The sequence below is a fragment of the Schistocerca serialis genome, chromosome 1, assembly GCF_023864345.2.
Source record: "Schistocerca serialis cubense isolate TAMUIC-IGC-003099 chromosome 1, iqSchSeri2.2, whole genome shotgun sequence".
Lineage (NCBI taxonomy): Eukaryota > Metazoa > Arthropoda > Insecta > Orthoptera > Acrididae > Schistocerca > Schistocerca serialis.
The window spans coordinates 718,080,426-718,099,070 of record NC_064638.1 but is presented as its reverse complement, the minus strand read 5'-3'; the positions used below and the strand labels follow the sequence as shown (position 1 = coordinate 718,099,070).

General features: G+C 44.3%; 1 protein-coding gene across 4 annotated transcripts in view; it reads left to right on the top strand.

Annotated features, from left to right (window-relative positions):
* Positions 1-18,645, top strand: part of LOC126481220 (proton-coupled amino acid transporter-like protein pathetic) — a 322,252-nt gene that overhangs the window by 179,318 nt on the left and 124,289 nt on the right. For all 4 annotated transcript variants that reach the window (XM_050104836.1, XM_050104828.1, XM_050104844.1 and 1 more), the window contains one exon: positions 5,223-5,317. In XM_050104836.1, coding sequence (XP_049960793.1) covers positions 5,223-5,317 — 95 coding nt within the window. The remainder of the gene's footprint in view (positions 1-5,222; positions 5,318-18,645) is intronic.

Below are 18,645 nucleotides of genomic sequence, written 5' to 3'. Positions count from 1 at the left end.
TCTTATAAACTACTATAGTAGATTCAATTTTCTAAACATTTTAACGTCTCCCGTGTCTACTACCATTAACAAAATCATTTATCTGGAGCTGCTAATGTGAAGACATTATTTATCGTATATTCGCCTTTTCTTCGATCCTCCTAAAAAGCACCTCAGAATTACAACAAATCCAAGTAGTCCCACTAACTGGAGGCCATGTCTGTTTCCGTCACTGAGTAACTGAACTTTAAAAGTAATTCGATCAAAGAGGCGAACAAGAAACAGACTGAAGAGCTGCGTCTGTGACGATTACTTAATAACTGGCTATAATGTTATGCATTGATGTAAGTAGGATGATTTACATGCCGATTCACTGTAGACGTCACTGCCCCCTCTGTAGAGGGTATGTCGATGCCATTGCTTTGTGCATCTGTCGCTAACAGACCATCTCCTCTTCTCCCTTCTATCAGTCCTCCTCCTCCCCCATCCTTTGTCAATCTCGTCCTTCTTCTCTCTGTCCATCTCCTCCTCATCCCCCTCTCTCTGTCAACCTCGTCAACGCACCTCTGTCTATCTCCTACTCTCCCCATGGATATGTTCATTCTTTCCCATTCCCTGTCTTTCTATCTACCTACTCATTCCCCTACCTCTGACCGTCTCCTCTTCCCCCCTCTCTCCGTCCATCTCCTCATTCTCCTCTCTATCTTTCTCTCAATCTCCTCACCCCTCTCTCACTGCCAATCCCCACATCCCCCCCGCTCTCTGTCCATCTCCCACTCGACCCCTCGTTCTTTCCATCTCTTCCCATACTGTCTCTCTCTGTTTACCTCCTCCTGCACCTCCTTGTGACTATCTCCTCCTTCTTCTCTCTCTATCCATCTCCTCCTTCCCCTCTCTCTGTCCATCTGCTCCATCTCCCCCACTCTCTGTCGATCTCCCCCCTCCCCCAACTGTCTCTGCCTATACTCTCCTTCTCCCCTCTCTCTTTCCATCTCCTCCTTATCCTTTCGTTCTGTCCAACAATTCCCACCCTCAGTCTCTCTCTGTAGATTGCTTCCTTCCTCAAGTGTCTGTCCATCTCTTCCTAACCCTCTCTCAGTCAATCTCTTCCTCTCCTCTCTATTTCCATCTCGACCTTCCCTCTTTCTATCCTTATATTCCTCCTCCACCCTCTGTCTATCCATATCCTCCTCCTCTCCCCTCTCTCTGACGACATCCTATGTATATCCACTCCAAGGGTGCTAGGTGGCTCTTACCACTACACTGATTTTTTCCGTACTATAAGTGGTATGTGTACCACTTTTAGTTGAACTCAATAAGAGATGTGGAAAACACACACACACGCACACACACACACACACACACACACACACACACAAACATACCTGCATACATACATACACTACTGGACATTAAAACTGCTACACCACGAAGATGACGTGCTACAGACGCGAAATTTAACCGACAGGAAGAAGATGCTGTGATATGCAAATGATTAGCTTTTCAGAGCATTCACACAAGGTTGACGCCGGTGGCGACACCTACAACGTGTTGACATGAGGAAAGTTTCCAACCGATTTCTCATACACAAACAGCAGTTGACCGGCGTTGTCTGGTGAAACGTTGTTGTGATGCCTCGTGCAAGGAGAAGAAATGCGTATGATCACGTTTCCGATTTTGATGATGGTCGGATTGTAGCCTATCGCGATTGCGGTTTATCGTATCGCAACATTGCTGCTCGCGTTGGTCGAGATCCAATGGCTGTTAGCAGAATATGGAATCGGTGGGTTCGGGAGGGTAATACGGAACGCCGTGCTGGATCCCAACGGCCTCGTATCTCTAGCAGTCGAGATGACAGGCATCTTATCCGCATGGCTGTAACGGATCGTGCAGCCACGTCTCGATCCCTGAGTCAACAGATGGGGACGTTTGCAAGACAACAGCCATCTGCACGAGAAGTTCGACGACGTTTGCAGCAGCATGGACTACCAGCTCGGAGACCGTGGCTGCGTTTACCCTTGACGCTGCATCACAGACAGGAGCGCCTGCGATGGTGTAATCAACGACGAACCTGGGTGCACGAATGGTAAAACGTCATTTTTTCGGATGAATCCGGTTCTGTTTACAGCATCATGATGGTCGCATCCGTGTTTGGCGACATCGCCGTGAACACACATTAGAAGCGTGTATTCGTCATCGCCATACTGGCGTATCACCCGGCGTGATGGTATGGGGTGCCACTGGTTACACGTGTCGGTCACCTCTTTTGGCATTGACGGCACTTTGAACAGTGGACGTTACATTTCAGATGTGTTACAGCCCGTGGCTCTACCCTTCATTCGATCCCTGCGAAACCCTACATTTCAGAAGGATAATGCACGACCGCATTTTGCAGGTCCTGTGCGGGCCTTTCTGGATCCAGAAAATGTTCGACTGCTGCCCTGTCCAGCACATTCTCCAAATCTCTCACCAATTGAAAACATCTGGTCAATGGTGGCCGAGCAACTGGCTCGTCACAATATGCCAGCCATTACCCCTGATGAACTGAGGTATCGTGTTGAAGCTGTGTCGACAGCTGTACCTGTACGCGCCATCCAAGCTCTGTTTGACTGAATGCCCAGGCGTATCAAGGCCGTTATTACTGCTAGAGGAGGTTGTTCTGGATACTGATTTCTCAGGATCTATGCACCCAAATTGCGTTAAAATGTAATAACATGTCAGATCTAGTAAAATATATTTGTCCAATGAATACCCGTTTATCATCTGCATTTCTTCCTGGTGTAGCAATTTTAATGGCCTGTAGTGTATATACTTACAAACATTCATCTTTGTTTTCTTGCGAGCCTTGTATTTTGTTATTGTGTCTCTGAATTTTCTTTCCCTGCCAAACTGGGCTCTAATATCTCCTAGTAATACTTTTACGTGCTTCGTGGGGATTTTGATCATTTCTTTCAGATCTTCCCAGAATTCTTCTATCATCTGCAGATTTTTCTTCTTATAATTATTTGTGGAACATCTACGTTGCTAAGTGCATAGTAGTTTTTTATCAGATCGTATCGTGAGTGTTGCTGTTTTTTGTGAAAATGAGGTGAAAGCTATTACAAAGTCCTGTTTCTGCCTGAAATGTTTATGGCTGGTTTCCTATGATGTATTCTGTAGTTTTGTGAGTCAAAGTGATTCTCATCTGAGAATCGAATTTCCTGCATTTTCAGTATGTTAATACTGGATTGATTTACGCTGTTTGCCAGCTATTAATTTTGTGTGTTCGGTGTCCTTGCTAAGAATCAATATGCGCATTTTCTCTGCGGTTTCTACAGATATTTGCGACTTGGAGTTACCCCAAACAAATATTGCCCATCACGTCTTTAATGCGACGCCTACTTTCGATGGAAAGCGTCAGTTTATTTTGCGTTACAAACAAAATGATTTTTAAAGAGAAATTTTACGATACCTTTCGACAGAACTGTTCCGAATTAGTCTTGTGCAAGAACGGGACCAACGATGATTGAAGAGAATCATTCAACGTGACAGAAATGCAGCCCTTCCGCAAATTGCTGCAGATTTCAATGCTAGGCCATCAACAAGTGTCAGCGTGCGAACCATTCAACGAAACATCATCGATACGGCCTTTTGGAGCCAAAGACTCACTCGTGTACCCTTGATGGGTGCACGATACAAAGCTTTACGCCTCGCCTGGGCCCGTCAATACAGACGTTGTACTGTTGGTGAGTGGAAACATGTTGCATGGCCGGACGTGTCGCGTTTCAAATTGGATCGATCGGATGGACGAGTACGCGTATAGAGACAACCTCATGAATCCGCGGACCTTGCATGTCAGCAGGGGACTATTCCAGCTGGTGGAGGCTCTGTAATGGCATGGGACGTGTGCAGTTGGAGTGATATGGAACACGTGATACGTGTAGATACGACTCTGAGAGGTGACACGTACATAAGCATCCTGTCACATTACCTGCACTCATTTAAGTCCATTGCGCATTCCGACGGGCTTGGGCAGTTCCAGCAGGACAATGCGACATTGCAGGCGTCCTGAATTGCTACATAGTAGCTCCAGGAATACTCTCCTGAGTTCAAACAATTCCGCTGGCCACCAGCAGGATTCATGGTGTCAGTTCCATTCAGCACCACTTTAGACATTAGTCGACTCCATGCCACGTCGTGTAGCGGCACTTTTGCGTGCTCGCGGGGGCACTACACGATATTAGGCAGGTGTACCAAGTTTTTTGCTCTTCAGTGCATATGGCACTACAGTGTGTCGAAGCTATAGGCACCGGCGCGTACAGCCTCTCTGAAGCATCGGTGGATGACTTTTCCGTACAGGGGTTCTTATCCTCATTTTGTTCCTCAACACAGCGTCTACAGCTCCTCGAAGTTAGTCGAAGCCACCTTGTACAGTGTTGTTAGAAACAGTCTGAAAAGCGTGTAAGGGTCTTACAGGGTAGGTTGTGCTGAGAAATCACAATTAAGAAAATAATTCAGTACGTTGTGCCGTTTCCGTCTTAATTAGCATTGACGTTAGCCAATCAGATCCTTGCGCGAGAAAATTACAGCGACCAGCCAGATACAATTAGTGTTAGCTATTCTCGTAGCGTAGATGATAGTGCACAAGACTGCTCGTCTTTGGCCCGACCGTTACTACCGTCCCATTCCAATTTTGTATCGCTCTCTTGTTCGGTTTTAGGAAACCAAAGGCGGGTCGCTTGAATCTGCGCGCGCAATGGCGTGATTTGCTGACTTTAGTGCTTATTAACTCGGAAACGGCACAACGTATCGAATTCTTTCTTGACAATTACTTCTTAGCACAACACTCCCTGCAACACCCTTACAAGCTTCTTAGACTCTCTGTGACAACGATGTATGGAAAATCTTAATTGGCAGACGCTTGACGACATGCGTCGTTTATCCCGTGAAAGCCTACTTACAAATTTCAGGAAGCAGTATTACGTCAGGACGCTACAGATACTCTTCAGCTCACTAAGTATCTCTCTAGCAGGTGCCGCATAGACAAGATTAAACTATACAGTGCTCACAGTGGCATTGAAGCAGTCATTCCCCCATACACAATTGCAACGGTGAAAAACGCCAACAGGTTGTAGCGGTAAATACTGTCTCCCACGCACTATACAGCTGTTTGCCTAGTATATACGTAGATGTGCATAAAATGGTAAATTCCTTTGTTTTTTATATATTGGTGATAAAATGGTGTCCCATCACTTTCTTTGCAGGGCATAGTGGCCAACAACCACACTTCCGCCATGGAGATGGAAGAGTTCCTGCCGAAGGACGGCTCCGACATGAAGGACAACGCGTACACTGGCAAGTGAGTACATCTGCCACCGTGACACCGTGTTCGCCTTCTCCGCCTCGCCTCATTCCTGCTGGTTGCAAAGTCTCTTCACAAGTCCATAAAATGCCACATATCCCTCAATGTTCAGCTCTTTCCCCACAATTAACTCAGAAGGAACGCAATCGTCTCGGTATTTCTCGAATCCGAGGTTTAAGATATTCTTGTCTTACACGCCACGTCATTCTTTTAGCTTTGTGCAAAACTCTTGCATTGTTGTGTAAACTAAGAAGAGCATCATGTAGCAAGAGCATAGCAAGTACACCCTGTTTCGGTTAATCACGTACAGTACCAGGGTCAAAAATTGTCCCACCTAATATACTGAGAGAAGATGCTGCCGAAGTAGAAACGACATAAGAGACGACAAAGACAACTCATTCGTAAGAGTGACCAGCAAATAGATAAACCTAAACTTTGTTCATTCTGCAGCTTATTAATAAGAATACGTCTGTCAGGAAATTGATAAGCTACAGGGATTTAGAAATGAGTAACTGAGAGACAGTACCCTATCATTCGACTAAAGGAAATGTTACGTCCAGGACACAATCTGCTTTTTTCCATATAGAAACTTTATGTTGTTATGAAGGATGTCGAAGCACAGGAAGAGAATCGTAGTGTGACACAAATGAAACTGACAACAGAGATGTAGATGGCTCCTACCTTGAGATTTTCAACAATAAAGGACGTAAACATCTCTGTCAGTATCAGCATGATTTATCCGGTTCCTCCTCTGATCGATTAAATGAAATTCAATAATGTGCTTAGCACTTAGTCTGTTCCGGAGCCGGCGCTGGGTTTCTGTGAATCATTACTTTCGAAAATGTTGCATGTGAGACAACCTGTAATGAAAATGAAAATATTAAAAATGCGCCAACACACTAAAAGTCAGAGGGATGGTCAGGTGTGTGCTGTACGGTTTAGTAATAACTAAGCGTCACAAATTTAACAAGAGCTGGATGCACAATCTGGAACGGGAAACGTGTAATGGTTGATGTGTATGAAATACTTACTAGCGTAGGTACAGAAACTTATGGACGATTTACTGCGTTTCCTTTTTCTTACCATTGGTTACTGGAGTGCACAAGGCAGAAGGGAAACTGCTTTTAAGAATACATTTTGGTAATGCCGATGCCATTACCGGAATAGTAGTACAGTCAGTGGTAACTGAATCAGATACAGCTACTGTACTGAGTCACGGTGAACGAAGTTGCTCGACCTGTCTCGGCGCGACAGTAGGCTCCAGTTCTGGCTGTCAGGGCATGGGACACGCTATCTCTGAGCTCTTGTAAAAAATGGTTCAAATGCCTCTGAGCACTATGGGACTTGACTTCTGAGGTCATCAGTCCCCTAGAACTTAGAACTACTGAAACCTAACTAACCTAAGGACATCACACACACCCATGCCCGAGGCAGGATTCGAACCTGCGACCGTAGCGATCGCGCGGCTCCAGACTGTAGCGCCTAGAACCGCTCGGCCACTTTGGCCGGCTGAGCTCTTGCAGACACTGGCTCTTCTACCATTACGAAGGAACCGTGGTCCTTACAGTTATTTTGGCATTAAGCAAATACGGTGAACGTTTTAACGACGGACCAAGATACACTTTTTTCGTTTATGTACACTTTATCCCGTTTAAGAGGGCATATTTTTGGTTCAAATGGTTCAAATGGCTCTGAGCACTATGGGACTAAACATCTATGGTCATCAGTTCCCTAGAACTTAGAACTACTTAAACCTAACTAACCTAAGGACATCAGACACATCCATGCCCGAGGCAGGATTCGAACCTGCGACCGTAGCAGTCGCGCGGTTCCGGACTGAGCGCCTAGAACCGCTAGACCATCGCGGCCGGCGGGCATATTTTTCTTTTGATATCTAGTCATTAATTTTTGAAGACATTACCACTACATAAACGTAACATCTGGTTAGCTCTGTGATAACGCCAAGGACCATCTTATGCCGACTGAGTTGTCGCTTCGTCTTTCGACAAATCTTCTGAACCGCAGCCATTACATCTTTGTCCAGATTGTTGCATTGGCTCCACGGTTGTTCACACAAGGCTCGGATTGCCTGTAATAGGTATCTTAACCGACCCACTCCTATCAGTACAAATCCTGTAAAAATGTATAATATTATTTTTGTTCCATCAATCTTCTGATTTCGGTGATGCGGCCCGCCATAAATTTCTCCCCTGTGCCGACCTCTTCACCTCACAGTAACGCTTGCGAACATTATCCTCAATTATTTGCAGCATATTTTCCAATATCTCTTTTTCCTAACTGTTATTACCCTTGATAGCTCTCTCAAGTACCATGGAAGTTATTCGTTCATGTCCTGTCTTCTTGTCCGTTACTCTGGTCAGTGTTTTTCATATGTTCCCGTATTTGTCGATTCTGCAAAAAAACTCGTCATTTTTTATCTTATCAGTCCAACTAATTTTTAACATCTTTCTACAGCGCCACACCTCAAACACTTCGATTCTTTTCTTTTCCGGTTTACCCACAGTCCATGATACTCTACCATATAATTTTTCGCTCAAACGTACCTTCTCAGAATTTCTTCCTCAAATTAGGGATTATGCTTAATACTAGTAGACTTCTTTTGGCTAGTAATGCTCCATTCGCCTGTGCTGGCATACTTTTGATATGCTCCTTGCTTCGTATGTCACGTGTTTTTGCTTCCAAGGTAGCACAATTCCTTACGTTCATCCACTCCGTGGTCATCAGTTTTGATGTTAAATTTATTGCTAATGTCATTTCTGCTACTCTTGATTACTCTCGTCTTTTGTCGGGTAACTTTCAATACATATTCAGTACAAATTATACCGTTCACTCCATTCAACAGGACCTGTAATAATTCTTCCCTTTCACTGACAAAAGCAATGTCGTCAGAGTATCTTATCGTTGACATCTTTTCACCCTGAATTTTACTCACACTCCTGAACATTTCTTTTATATCCGTTATTGCTTCTCCGTGGTGTATAATGAACAGCAGGAGCGAAAGACTACATTCCTGTATTATATTCTTCCTAATTTGAGGACTTTCTTCTTGGTCTTACTTTCTTATTTTTCCATCCTGTTTCTTGTACATATTGTATATTACCCGTCTTTCCTTGTACGTTACATGAACTTTCTTGATAATTTCGAATGTCTTGCATCATTTTAAAGTTATTTGAAATTAAATAACTGCGAGTTACGCTTCTTTGGAAAGCGTATTCTAAGTCTTTTTGTTTTCTCTGCAGCACCTACCATCTTGGGTCATATTAAACACAGTTTTAATACAATTGGATCTCTAATCGGTAAACAGTGTATGAACATAGGTGTCAATTATTATCTGAAAATGTTTCACTCAGTCTACAAGTCTGTGAGTTAGACGGTCTATTCATGTCAGAGAAAAGTTTGAGGTCGTCTGAGAGCTGTTTCTAGATGTGAATCTTAAGCTCGTGGCGTATATTCCGAACGTAACCCTTCTAAACAACCGAGTCCCACAGTCCAAGAAAAGATAAAGAAATAGACATAGATATGATTTGTTCACTTTGCGGGACTTAGGTTGCAGATCATGTTTCTGAACAAAATTCACAGTTCCATATATTTCATGCGATCAAGTTCAGAACAAATCTTCAGTTTGTTCACTTTTATACATCTTCCAAACCTTACAAAATGTGTTACATAATTGCATTGAGTAAAGGTCCCAGGCTTGCCTCCCTACTTCTGCCCAATATCATCACTTGAAACAGACTCCCTTATGACTACTACCTCTCTCTACGCACGAACTTCAGAGTTACCAAAGCATACAACGGTACTGCGTTTCAACAAGTCACAGACTTTCATTAATTTCGATATATTCTAACGGAGATAATATTTACTTAGAAAATAATTTTTAACTCATGAGCATATTTTGTAAAATATAGTTTGTTAGGCAATTTTTGAATATAATTTTATATAACGGATTTTTAATAACTTATGTTTGCTGGAGATAAGTTTAGTTGCTGATATATTGTATAGAAAGCAAGACAGTTAACATAAGATAATTAATGTTTTCGGATAAAAAGCGAAAATATGAAGGAACAGATAATCAAAAAATGTAACGAAAAAAATAAAAATAAAATTTCAAATATAGTTCCCCAAACATCAAAATGGCTCCGCAAACAAACGCAGAGAAAATATGTTTTGTAAATGCTAAAAAACATCGCAAGGATAATGGTTGTATCGGGATGTTCATTAGACACAGCTGCATAGTTGCCCACTATGGCACAGGAGGTACCAAAGTACAGATCCATTTTAGCTTACATACTGTAAAATTTCGTTTCGAACGGTTCAATTGTGCTCAAAATGTGATCTTCGATGAAAGTGCTCAGCGTGTCCACACGCCATAGGTAGACACGAATACCTCGCACGCCGCTTAGCTTACTCCTCCGGTGGTAACAGTCTGTAGTAACTCTCAGACAAACCACCAGCTAAAAATAGACTCTGCCTGGCGTCTGAGAAGCGTCAAGGCCCCGTCCTACTCGACGACGGGGTTTGAATTGCAAACACTGACGCAGAGTAGCGTTTCCTCGAACACTTTTTGTTCATTGTGAACAGCAGTACGGCGCTGCAGGTGCAGTAGTTTGCAGGACGCGTCTTCAGAGCTTTGCACTCTTACTGACGAATCTGAACGCACGAGCGCCCTCACCCAGGTAGCATTACATACTTTCTCTGTGTCCGGTGTAGACAAGTCGTAGTTCATTTCTTTCCCCACTCAGCTATTGACAGCATGATTCTCTGGAACGCTTCCTCCACTACTGGCACGGCATAAAAGAGGGAAAGCACCTACAATGGCGTGTTCTTCATCTGGTGTCGAGCCAGTCACTCTTCGTTTGAAATGAGACAGAATATGAAGGGAGATGTGGGTGCACCCGAATATAAGCTTCGTTTCCATCCAAAGTAAACGTCGTTCAGAGCTTAACATCTCATCAACAGCGGTATCATACGAGACGAAGCCACGTTCAACTGGGATAGGATTTTACCGAGTAAGGTGGATCAATGGATAAGGCCATGGAAATGTATTTTTTAGCAGTGGTGGCAGGCTCTCTAGGGGTCACACATTACTCATGGTTTTCCTGACATTTCAGACGTTCATAGTGGTCGGAAGTAAAGAGATACTGTTCTTCTTTTATGTGACTGTAGGCTTTCCCGGCGTAAACTATTGATGAAGGTTTCTCGGGCCTCCAGCCGGGTCTCTTCGCCAGAAGATGGGTAGTATGACACTTCCCGAAACGTCGCGAGATATCAACGCTACCACCCGGCTGGAGACCCGAGAAACCTTCATCAATGTTCTTCTTTTGTTCGTCCGTAGAGTAGCCAGCTTACATGGGTTGGTTCAAATGGCTCTGAGCACTACAGGACTTAACTGCTGTGGTCATCAGTTCCCTAAAACTTAGAACTACTTAAACCTAGCTAACCTAAGGACATCACACACACTCATGCCCGAGGCAGGATTCGAACCTGCGACCGTAGCGGTCGCGCGGTTCCAGACTGTAGCGCCTAGAACCGCTCGGCCACTCCGGCCGGCGCTTACATGGGAACTCTCGTTTTACTTGGCGTGACTTTGTTTCTTGGCCAAAGAGACTTGGCCTTAAGAGGTTCATTTCACAAAACTGCGGAACCAAATAATGGAAATTTCCTCCGAATATTAGAGCTCTCAAGTCACTGAGATCCCGAGTCACTGTGATCCAGTTCTCGCAAAATAAACTAGCAAGGTCAGAGATGGACAAGATGCTGGAAATCTTTTAGCAGTACGTTATGATGCTATCGACTGATACTCAGGATGGATTTATTTCTAGTTGTGGCAATCTGCAGATTGCGTAGTAGAAATAAAGCTACTAGCATAAATATCCAATAACTCCATGTGATGTATGTAAACATGTGTATGCATACGTACACTTCATTTTCAAATGCACTATAAAACTAGAAACCATAGACACATCGGAAATAAACAACACATAATACCTCAGCTCAATGATACAAGTTATATGCTCCCTTCTCCTTTGGAGATTATATGGGTTAATTAATGATTATTATGTTACAATCCTCTTGTTGTAGTTGACCGTGTATGTCGAGACTTCGTTCATTATTAAATGCAATGGTGTGGTACTAACTGAAGGGGAAGCATTAGGAACTGGTAAAATTTAATTAATTTCCTTTATCACACAGCTCAAACTTAAACACACTATTATTCAAACTGTGTGCCACTGCTATTAAACATATAGATAAATCCTTCGCTACGCAATCGCCTTTGGCTCACGCAGCCTACACTTTCCACGGGCTCTGAACAACTGCCTCTGCTTGCGACTCTGCGCCACTGGGCATTGTCGCCCTCCAAAGAACAACCACTTACAGATACTACACACCAGTACCCTCACAATGTCTCAACTGTGTACTGTATGCAAACCATTGTGAAAAATATTTGACAATAATCACTTATTTTACAAATGTTTTGTACCAAAATTTTCTCGAAAGGTTAACATGTAACAATTCTGCAGAAGGAAAATAAACAAATAAACACATTGAACATAGTACAAAAAGTGCTGAAACCTCTATGGGTGGAAAACAAAACGACAAGGGTGTCTTGTGTAAAGCGGAATTTCTCTCCAATTATCTTAGCAAGCACGGAAATAAGAAGAACTGGATCATTCATAAGATTCAAAACAGAAAAGCGGTAAGTGCCCAATTCGGCAAGTCCATGGGGTGGAAACAGGTGACACACGGCAAAGAAAAGTTCGCCTTCGGAAGCAAACCGCCAGTGAGCTAGCGCGCCGCCACTAATGAGGTCGACGTCGACGCGACGTGGATTCAGAGCTTCCTGTTTTGGACCGTGGTGACTCAGCGCGCCCCCGCGGCTCACACCGCGCACGTGAGCCAGGAGAGCACCGTCTGTCTGTTCGTGGCGTTGGGGTCGCCTGGCAGGGCGCACTGCCACCGGTAGGCATTCGCGCCCGGCGAATCTCGCCAACACGTCCACGGGGCTCTGCCCGACGTCTGTGTCGTTCGCCCGTTCCACAACAGGGCGATTCGAAGCAGTTGCCACTTGACAGCTGACGGGATGGTCTGCCTCCGCCGCCGGAACACCAAAGGCAGCCTTCACCCGGCGCAGAAAGTTCGCCTTCTTAAAACACCCAGCGCGTCTCTCGCCACATTCAAAATGAAAAACAAATTTTTGACATATGTAGAGCCACGATAAAGGTATACAATATTTGCGAATTTCAAAATTTTACTGATTTTTGCAGTGGATTGAGATTTAGAACTTCCTTCTTGTACGACTTTTACACTCCATCCGAACATGTCTCGGAAGTCCTAACGACCGACCGTCGTGTCATCCTCAGATTATAAGCGTCACTGCGTGCGGGTATGGAGGGGCAGGTGGTCAGCGCACCGCTCTCCCCGCCGTTGAGCCGGCCGGTGTGGCCGAGCGGTTCTAGGCGCTTCAGTCTGGAACCGCGTGACCGCTACGGTCGCAGGTTCGAATCCTGCCTCGAGCATGGATGTGTGTGATGTCCTTAGGTTAGTTAGGTTTAAATAGTTCTAAGTTCTAGGGGACTGATGACCTCAGAAGTTAAGTCCCATAGTGCTCAGAGCCATTTGATTATTTTAAAACATTTGAAGCAGGCCTTCGAGAAAAATGGCTACTCACGGGAAGAGGTAAAGAGAATTTTGCGACCAAGGAACAGAAGATGCCCAGCGCAGTCCTGGACGAAACGTCAGAAACAGAAGGGTACTTGGACCATGACCTCACATCCCGAAAGGTTTACCAGCAGCTGTGTCATCCGGTCGTGAAAGCCTTCAGTCTATGCACACCAATATTGCTGTTGTTTTGATAAAAACAACTTTACGAGTAAAGCCCTGCTCACCTTGTCCAGAACTTGCTACGCGACCACCGTTGCGTTGTTCTTCGGAGCGTTGCTGGGCAAGAACAATATGTACCGTGTTGATGTGGCGGGAAAAAATTTGCATTGATGTTGGAAAACGGTCGATACATTCGATAATAGTGCGATAAAATGAATTCTAACAATAATAATGATAATAGTGATATGGATAAAAGAATAATAATAATAAAGTTAAAACATAAACATTCATTGGTTTGTAAAACTAAACATTCACTGATATGTAAAACTACGAACTCTTGAAGAGCTAACTGGTCAGAATGAGAACGCCTTCCACAGTCTGTATGACAACACTGAGCTGTATACGCAAGTTTGTTCGAATGTTCCAGGTGAACTTCAACGCTGTACTGTTTATGATGAAAGAAGCAGTTTGAATATTGCACTATTTATGATGAAAGAAACAGTTTGAATATAAAAAGAAATGATGTGTACTGTAATTTGTTGCTAGGTCGGTATCGTGCTGAAATGATTAAAAATCAACATAAATTACATAATAAATATGTAGTGACTTTTGCACCATTTAGAGCATCATGAAGGCGGTACGGAACAGACGTCAAATTGGGATGACATGCGTTACGTACTTGCTTATGCAAATAATTACATTTCAGTGTACCCACAAAATGAAGTAAAAATCGTGTGGCATGTTTGGCTGGAAGACCCCGAAGGACAGGTTCAGCCGCTAGAATTGGAAAGGTGTTTTCTACCCTTCGCGAAGTGTGAGCGTTACGTGTTGTTTTAAGTGGAACTGTTAAGTGTATTTGACTCTAATGGTCGTGTGTGTAGTATGAATCCGAGTAGGTGTCGGATAACGATGGGAGAATGATTGAGGTGTAACCCAGTGCCCGCACATAGACTACTTCTCTCGAATAGCACCAAAGCTCCCGCCGACTTAATGTCCTTCTCCAATAGACGGCTCTCTATCAAGAGCGTCGCATGCCCTCACTTCACACAACACTGGGGAGAGGTTAATAAGTTCATGCAGGGCATTTGCGCCAAGACTGGTGATCGGGGACATCACGCAACCACCCTCCTGTCCCCTCTGCTTTGAAGGTAAAGGGAAAAGTGCGGACAGCGCGGCCTATCTGGCAGTCACCCGTCAAGTGTTGGCGACGCCTGACAGTGCTTAACTTCGGTGATCTGACGGAAAGCGGTATACCTATTGCGTCACGACCGTTGGCACCGCACGAAGTTGTTAGAAGTAACGCCATCTATATTCCTTGTATAAGGGAGTTGCATCTGAATGTTGGCTGTTTATGAGAAGATCGTGCTACGCCTCGTGTAAGAAAATGAAACGCTGGCCAGCACGTGTCGGAATTCGGCGGTGCAGAATCATGGCCTATCGCGACTGCCGTTTATCGTTCCGCAATATCACTGTCTGCGTTAGTCTGGAACCCACAGCTGTCATGTGAATATGGAATCAATGGGTTCAGAAGATAAGCACGCGACTAGCGCCCAAGAGGACATTTATGTTGACCACTCTGTCGTGCAGGATTCTACAGCCATGTCACGTCCCTCGAGTAAGGAAATGCCTTTTTATGCAGCAAACGGGAAGTACGAGTGTAACATCTGGAGCACCACGCTCTGTCAACCCAACGAGCATTTTCGTGGCTACCCTAGACGCGGAAGCCGATAGAGGTGCGTCGACAGTGGTGCGCCCAACCACAACGCAGTACACCTGAGTGGTATCATGACTTTCCAGACGAGTCCCACTTCTGTGCACAGCATCACGACCTACGTATACGTGTGTGGAGACTCCCAGGAAAACACACATTGCCAGATTGCATTCGTCATCATCATACGTGCCCAGCACCTGGCGTGAGTGTATGGGCTGCCACTGGGCACACAATACTGACACCTCTTTTTGATACAGTTGGTAATTTGGACAAGAACCGTTACATTTCTGGCGCATTGACGCCGGTGACTGTGCCACATCTTCGAGGTGTCTGTAGCGTTATCTTTCAATAATATAACGAAAAACAGCATGATGCCCGTCCTGCCCTTATCGATATCGATACAAAATATGTCCGACTGTTTCCCTGGCCACCACGTTCTCCAGATCCCTCAAACAACTGAAAACATCTGCTGATGGGTTGCCTAGAGTCTGACACACCACTACTCGCCAGCCATTACCATTGAACAACTCTGGCATACAATGGAAGCAGCATGGAACGGCGTTCCTGCGTCTGTTGACCAAGATTAGTTCAACTCCACCCCCAGCTTGCTTATGGCCAGGAGTGACATCACTCTGTACTTAATTTTCCTCCTGCCCCCTCTCTCCGTAGCCGGCCACTGTGGCCAAGCGGTTCTAGGCGCTTCAGTCTGGAACCGCGCGACCGCTACGGTCGCAGGTTCAAATCCTGCCTCCGGCATGGATGTATGTGATGTCCTTAGTTTAGTTAGGTTTAAGTAGTTCTAAGTTCTAAGGTACTGATGACCTCAGTCTTAAGTCCCATAATGCTCAGAGCCATTTGAACCATTCGAACCTCTCTCCATCCGAACAGGCCTCGGGAGGCTGCTGCGTTATTCTCAGCCGATAGGCGTCACTGGATGCAGTTATGGAGGGGCATGTGGTCAGCACACCGCTCTCGTGGCCGTTGTTAGTTTTCGTAACAGGAGGCGCTACTTCTCAATCAAGTAGCTCCTCAAGTGATCTCACAACGGCTGAGTGCACCTCGCTTCTTAACAGCACTTGGCAGACCCGGACGTTCACCCATCCTAGTGCCAGCAAAGCCCGACAGCGCTTAACTTCGGTGATCTGATGGGAACCGCTGTTACCACTGCGACAAGGCCATTAGCACAATTTCCTACGCTGTATACTCTCTAATCACCTACAAATTTAATCATGTATTATTCTTACTACAACGTACAAGTACAATAAGTGATATTCGATACTTGCTATGCTTCCAAGCGTTGTAACTTCAATGGCGAGAGGCGTACTTTGACTCGGGCTTCCAGTGAGACTGAAGCACTCGCAGCGCCACCGTCTCTGTAATTGGCAGAACCTGTCGTTAGTTCCGCCAGCCACGGCCATCTTCTCTGTTTTCTCGGTGGCTGGACCTACTCTTCACAATCACGCCGTGTCATTGTTACACCCACTCGTGTTCTGACTCTAAGGTGGCAGCTCTTTGAACTCGAGCCGACCAAAAATTAGGCCGCAGTACTGTTGTTGCAAGTCACACAAAATCTAGTGTGAAGTAGCGTTTAAATTTAGATGTCCCATTATACGACTTTCTAATAGCGAAGTCTGTCGTGGCTAGCTAATGCATACGTGACAGTACGCAGCGTGAAAACAGAGTCCTGCATGCAGACGTGGACTTTGACTTCTAGTGGAAATAGGTCCTTTATCATCCCAGCTTTAAAGCCAAACTCAGTATTAATGGCACGGTGCACTTTAATATTATCACCGCCTTCCAGGCGCTAATGAAACTATAGAGGCAGGTTTGTGGAACTCTGTAGAGCTTTGTTCTTCCTTTTTGTATATACCACGCAGAGTCCACAACTATGTAATAGTAGCGTACAAATCTTTGAAAAGATTTATACAAATCATTGTGGAAGTGTTACTTTCTGTTATTGAGTCGTTCTCCTACTTTCTCTTGTCTTCATGCTTGTTTCAGATCAGCTCACTGTTCCACTTTCTTAAAAAAAAATGTATGTATTTAAAACGATAAGTAAAGGAAAAAACACTTTCATCAGGAGGAAATGACAGGTAACAAACAAGTTTTTTTTACCAAGTGACTAAGCGAATACGACGCCTTATTAAGTTGTGTCTCCTAACTGAAACATCGCGCCGGCCGCTGTGACCGAGCGTTTCAGTCCGAAACCGCGCTGCTGCTACGGTCACAGGTTCGAATCCTGCCTCGGGCATGGATGTGTGTGATGTCCTTAGGTTAGTTAGGTTTAAGTAGTTCTCAGTCTATGGGACTGATGACTTCAGATGTTAAGTCCCATAGTGCTTGGAGCCATTTGAACAATTTTTGAAACATCGCATACGGGACTACTTATTACGCAAAGCGTTTAGGAATTCATTGCATATTCGGGCTTACACACATACTATATCATTGTGTATGACGGAGAGTGCACTTTCTTCCACGTGTGCTAAACGGGGAAACTGTCATCTATATGGTAATGCATTCATACAGCTTCTGAGTGTTTTTTTTTTGTTTTTTGTTTTTTTTTTTTTTTTTCGTCGTAATCCTTCCACAGTGTATACGCAGCGGTGATTAATCTGTTCTTAGAATTATGTTTTATACGCCCATAGGATTTTGAAATCATACAACGGTAGCCATGACCTCGTTCTTGTAATTTTTCTGTTGGGTATCTCCGCAACACTCAGACAGCGTTTACACAATCCAGAAACTAAACGGGCTGTTATCTGCACGCCTCCAATTTCTTTATTCAATTCGACTTAGACAGACAACCGGTATTTGATAAACGTAAGATACTTGTTTCCTAGATAGGATATGTCCCTCATCATTTTTGAAATTGACAACAAAGAAGCATTTGTGTTTCCCACTACACGTTTTCATATAATTTTCCAATCTCGTCACTGTACATGGTCAAGCGATCAGCTTTCAGTCTACTTAAGCCAATATTGTGCGTTTACTTGTATCTGGGACTGTTTCCAGTCAGTATACGAAGCAGCAAATCACCTAAAATTTCACATTAACTCTTTCTAGATCCAGTCTCTCTGTAAACGTGCTAGTGGCATTGCAAATAAACTATTCATGCTGAGTATTTACATGATGAACGAATAAAGTTTCGAAAATGATGTAGCAGAACATACCTAATGAAATCAGGCAACAAATTTCGATCAGGAAACAACCCAGTCAAAACTACATATCCATGAGGAACGGGCAACCTGGTTTAGGTCTCCATAGTTTTCTTTAATCATGACAAGGAGCTTGAGAACTTGAGCACCAAAACCTGCGTTTATAGCTATTTTGCACATTTTGTGAACAGGGAGTACTGGGTATCGATTTTGTTCTGGGATTACCTCCATACAAAATAGTAAATGTTGTTAAAAAAGTGATTATTGTATTACTATTCAATGGGCATTCGTTCATTTGGGACACTTTGCAGCACCGGTAGTTGAGGTTGTGAAATATTAGTTTCGGCTGTAATGCCACTCAGAACTGCCTTCACATTCCATTCAAGCGATTTAACGCCCTGACAATGCTTACCCTTAAAGCCAGGGTTGAGTTTGATGCAGAGTATGAAGTCTGCTGGCGCCAAATCAGGCGAATGTTGGGGTTGTTCGATGACTGCTATGTATCTTTAGGCCAAAAATCCGACATACAATAACGCTACTGGTGAGCTGGAAACAATAACAAAGCTTCTGGACACCCTTACCATCCATGGGATGTTTTGGGTTTCTTCAAACTCATA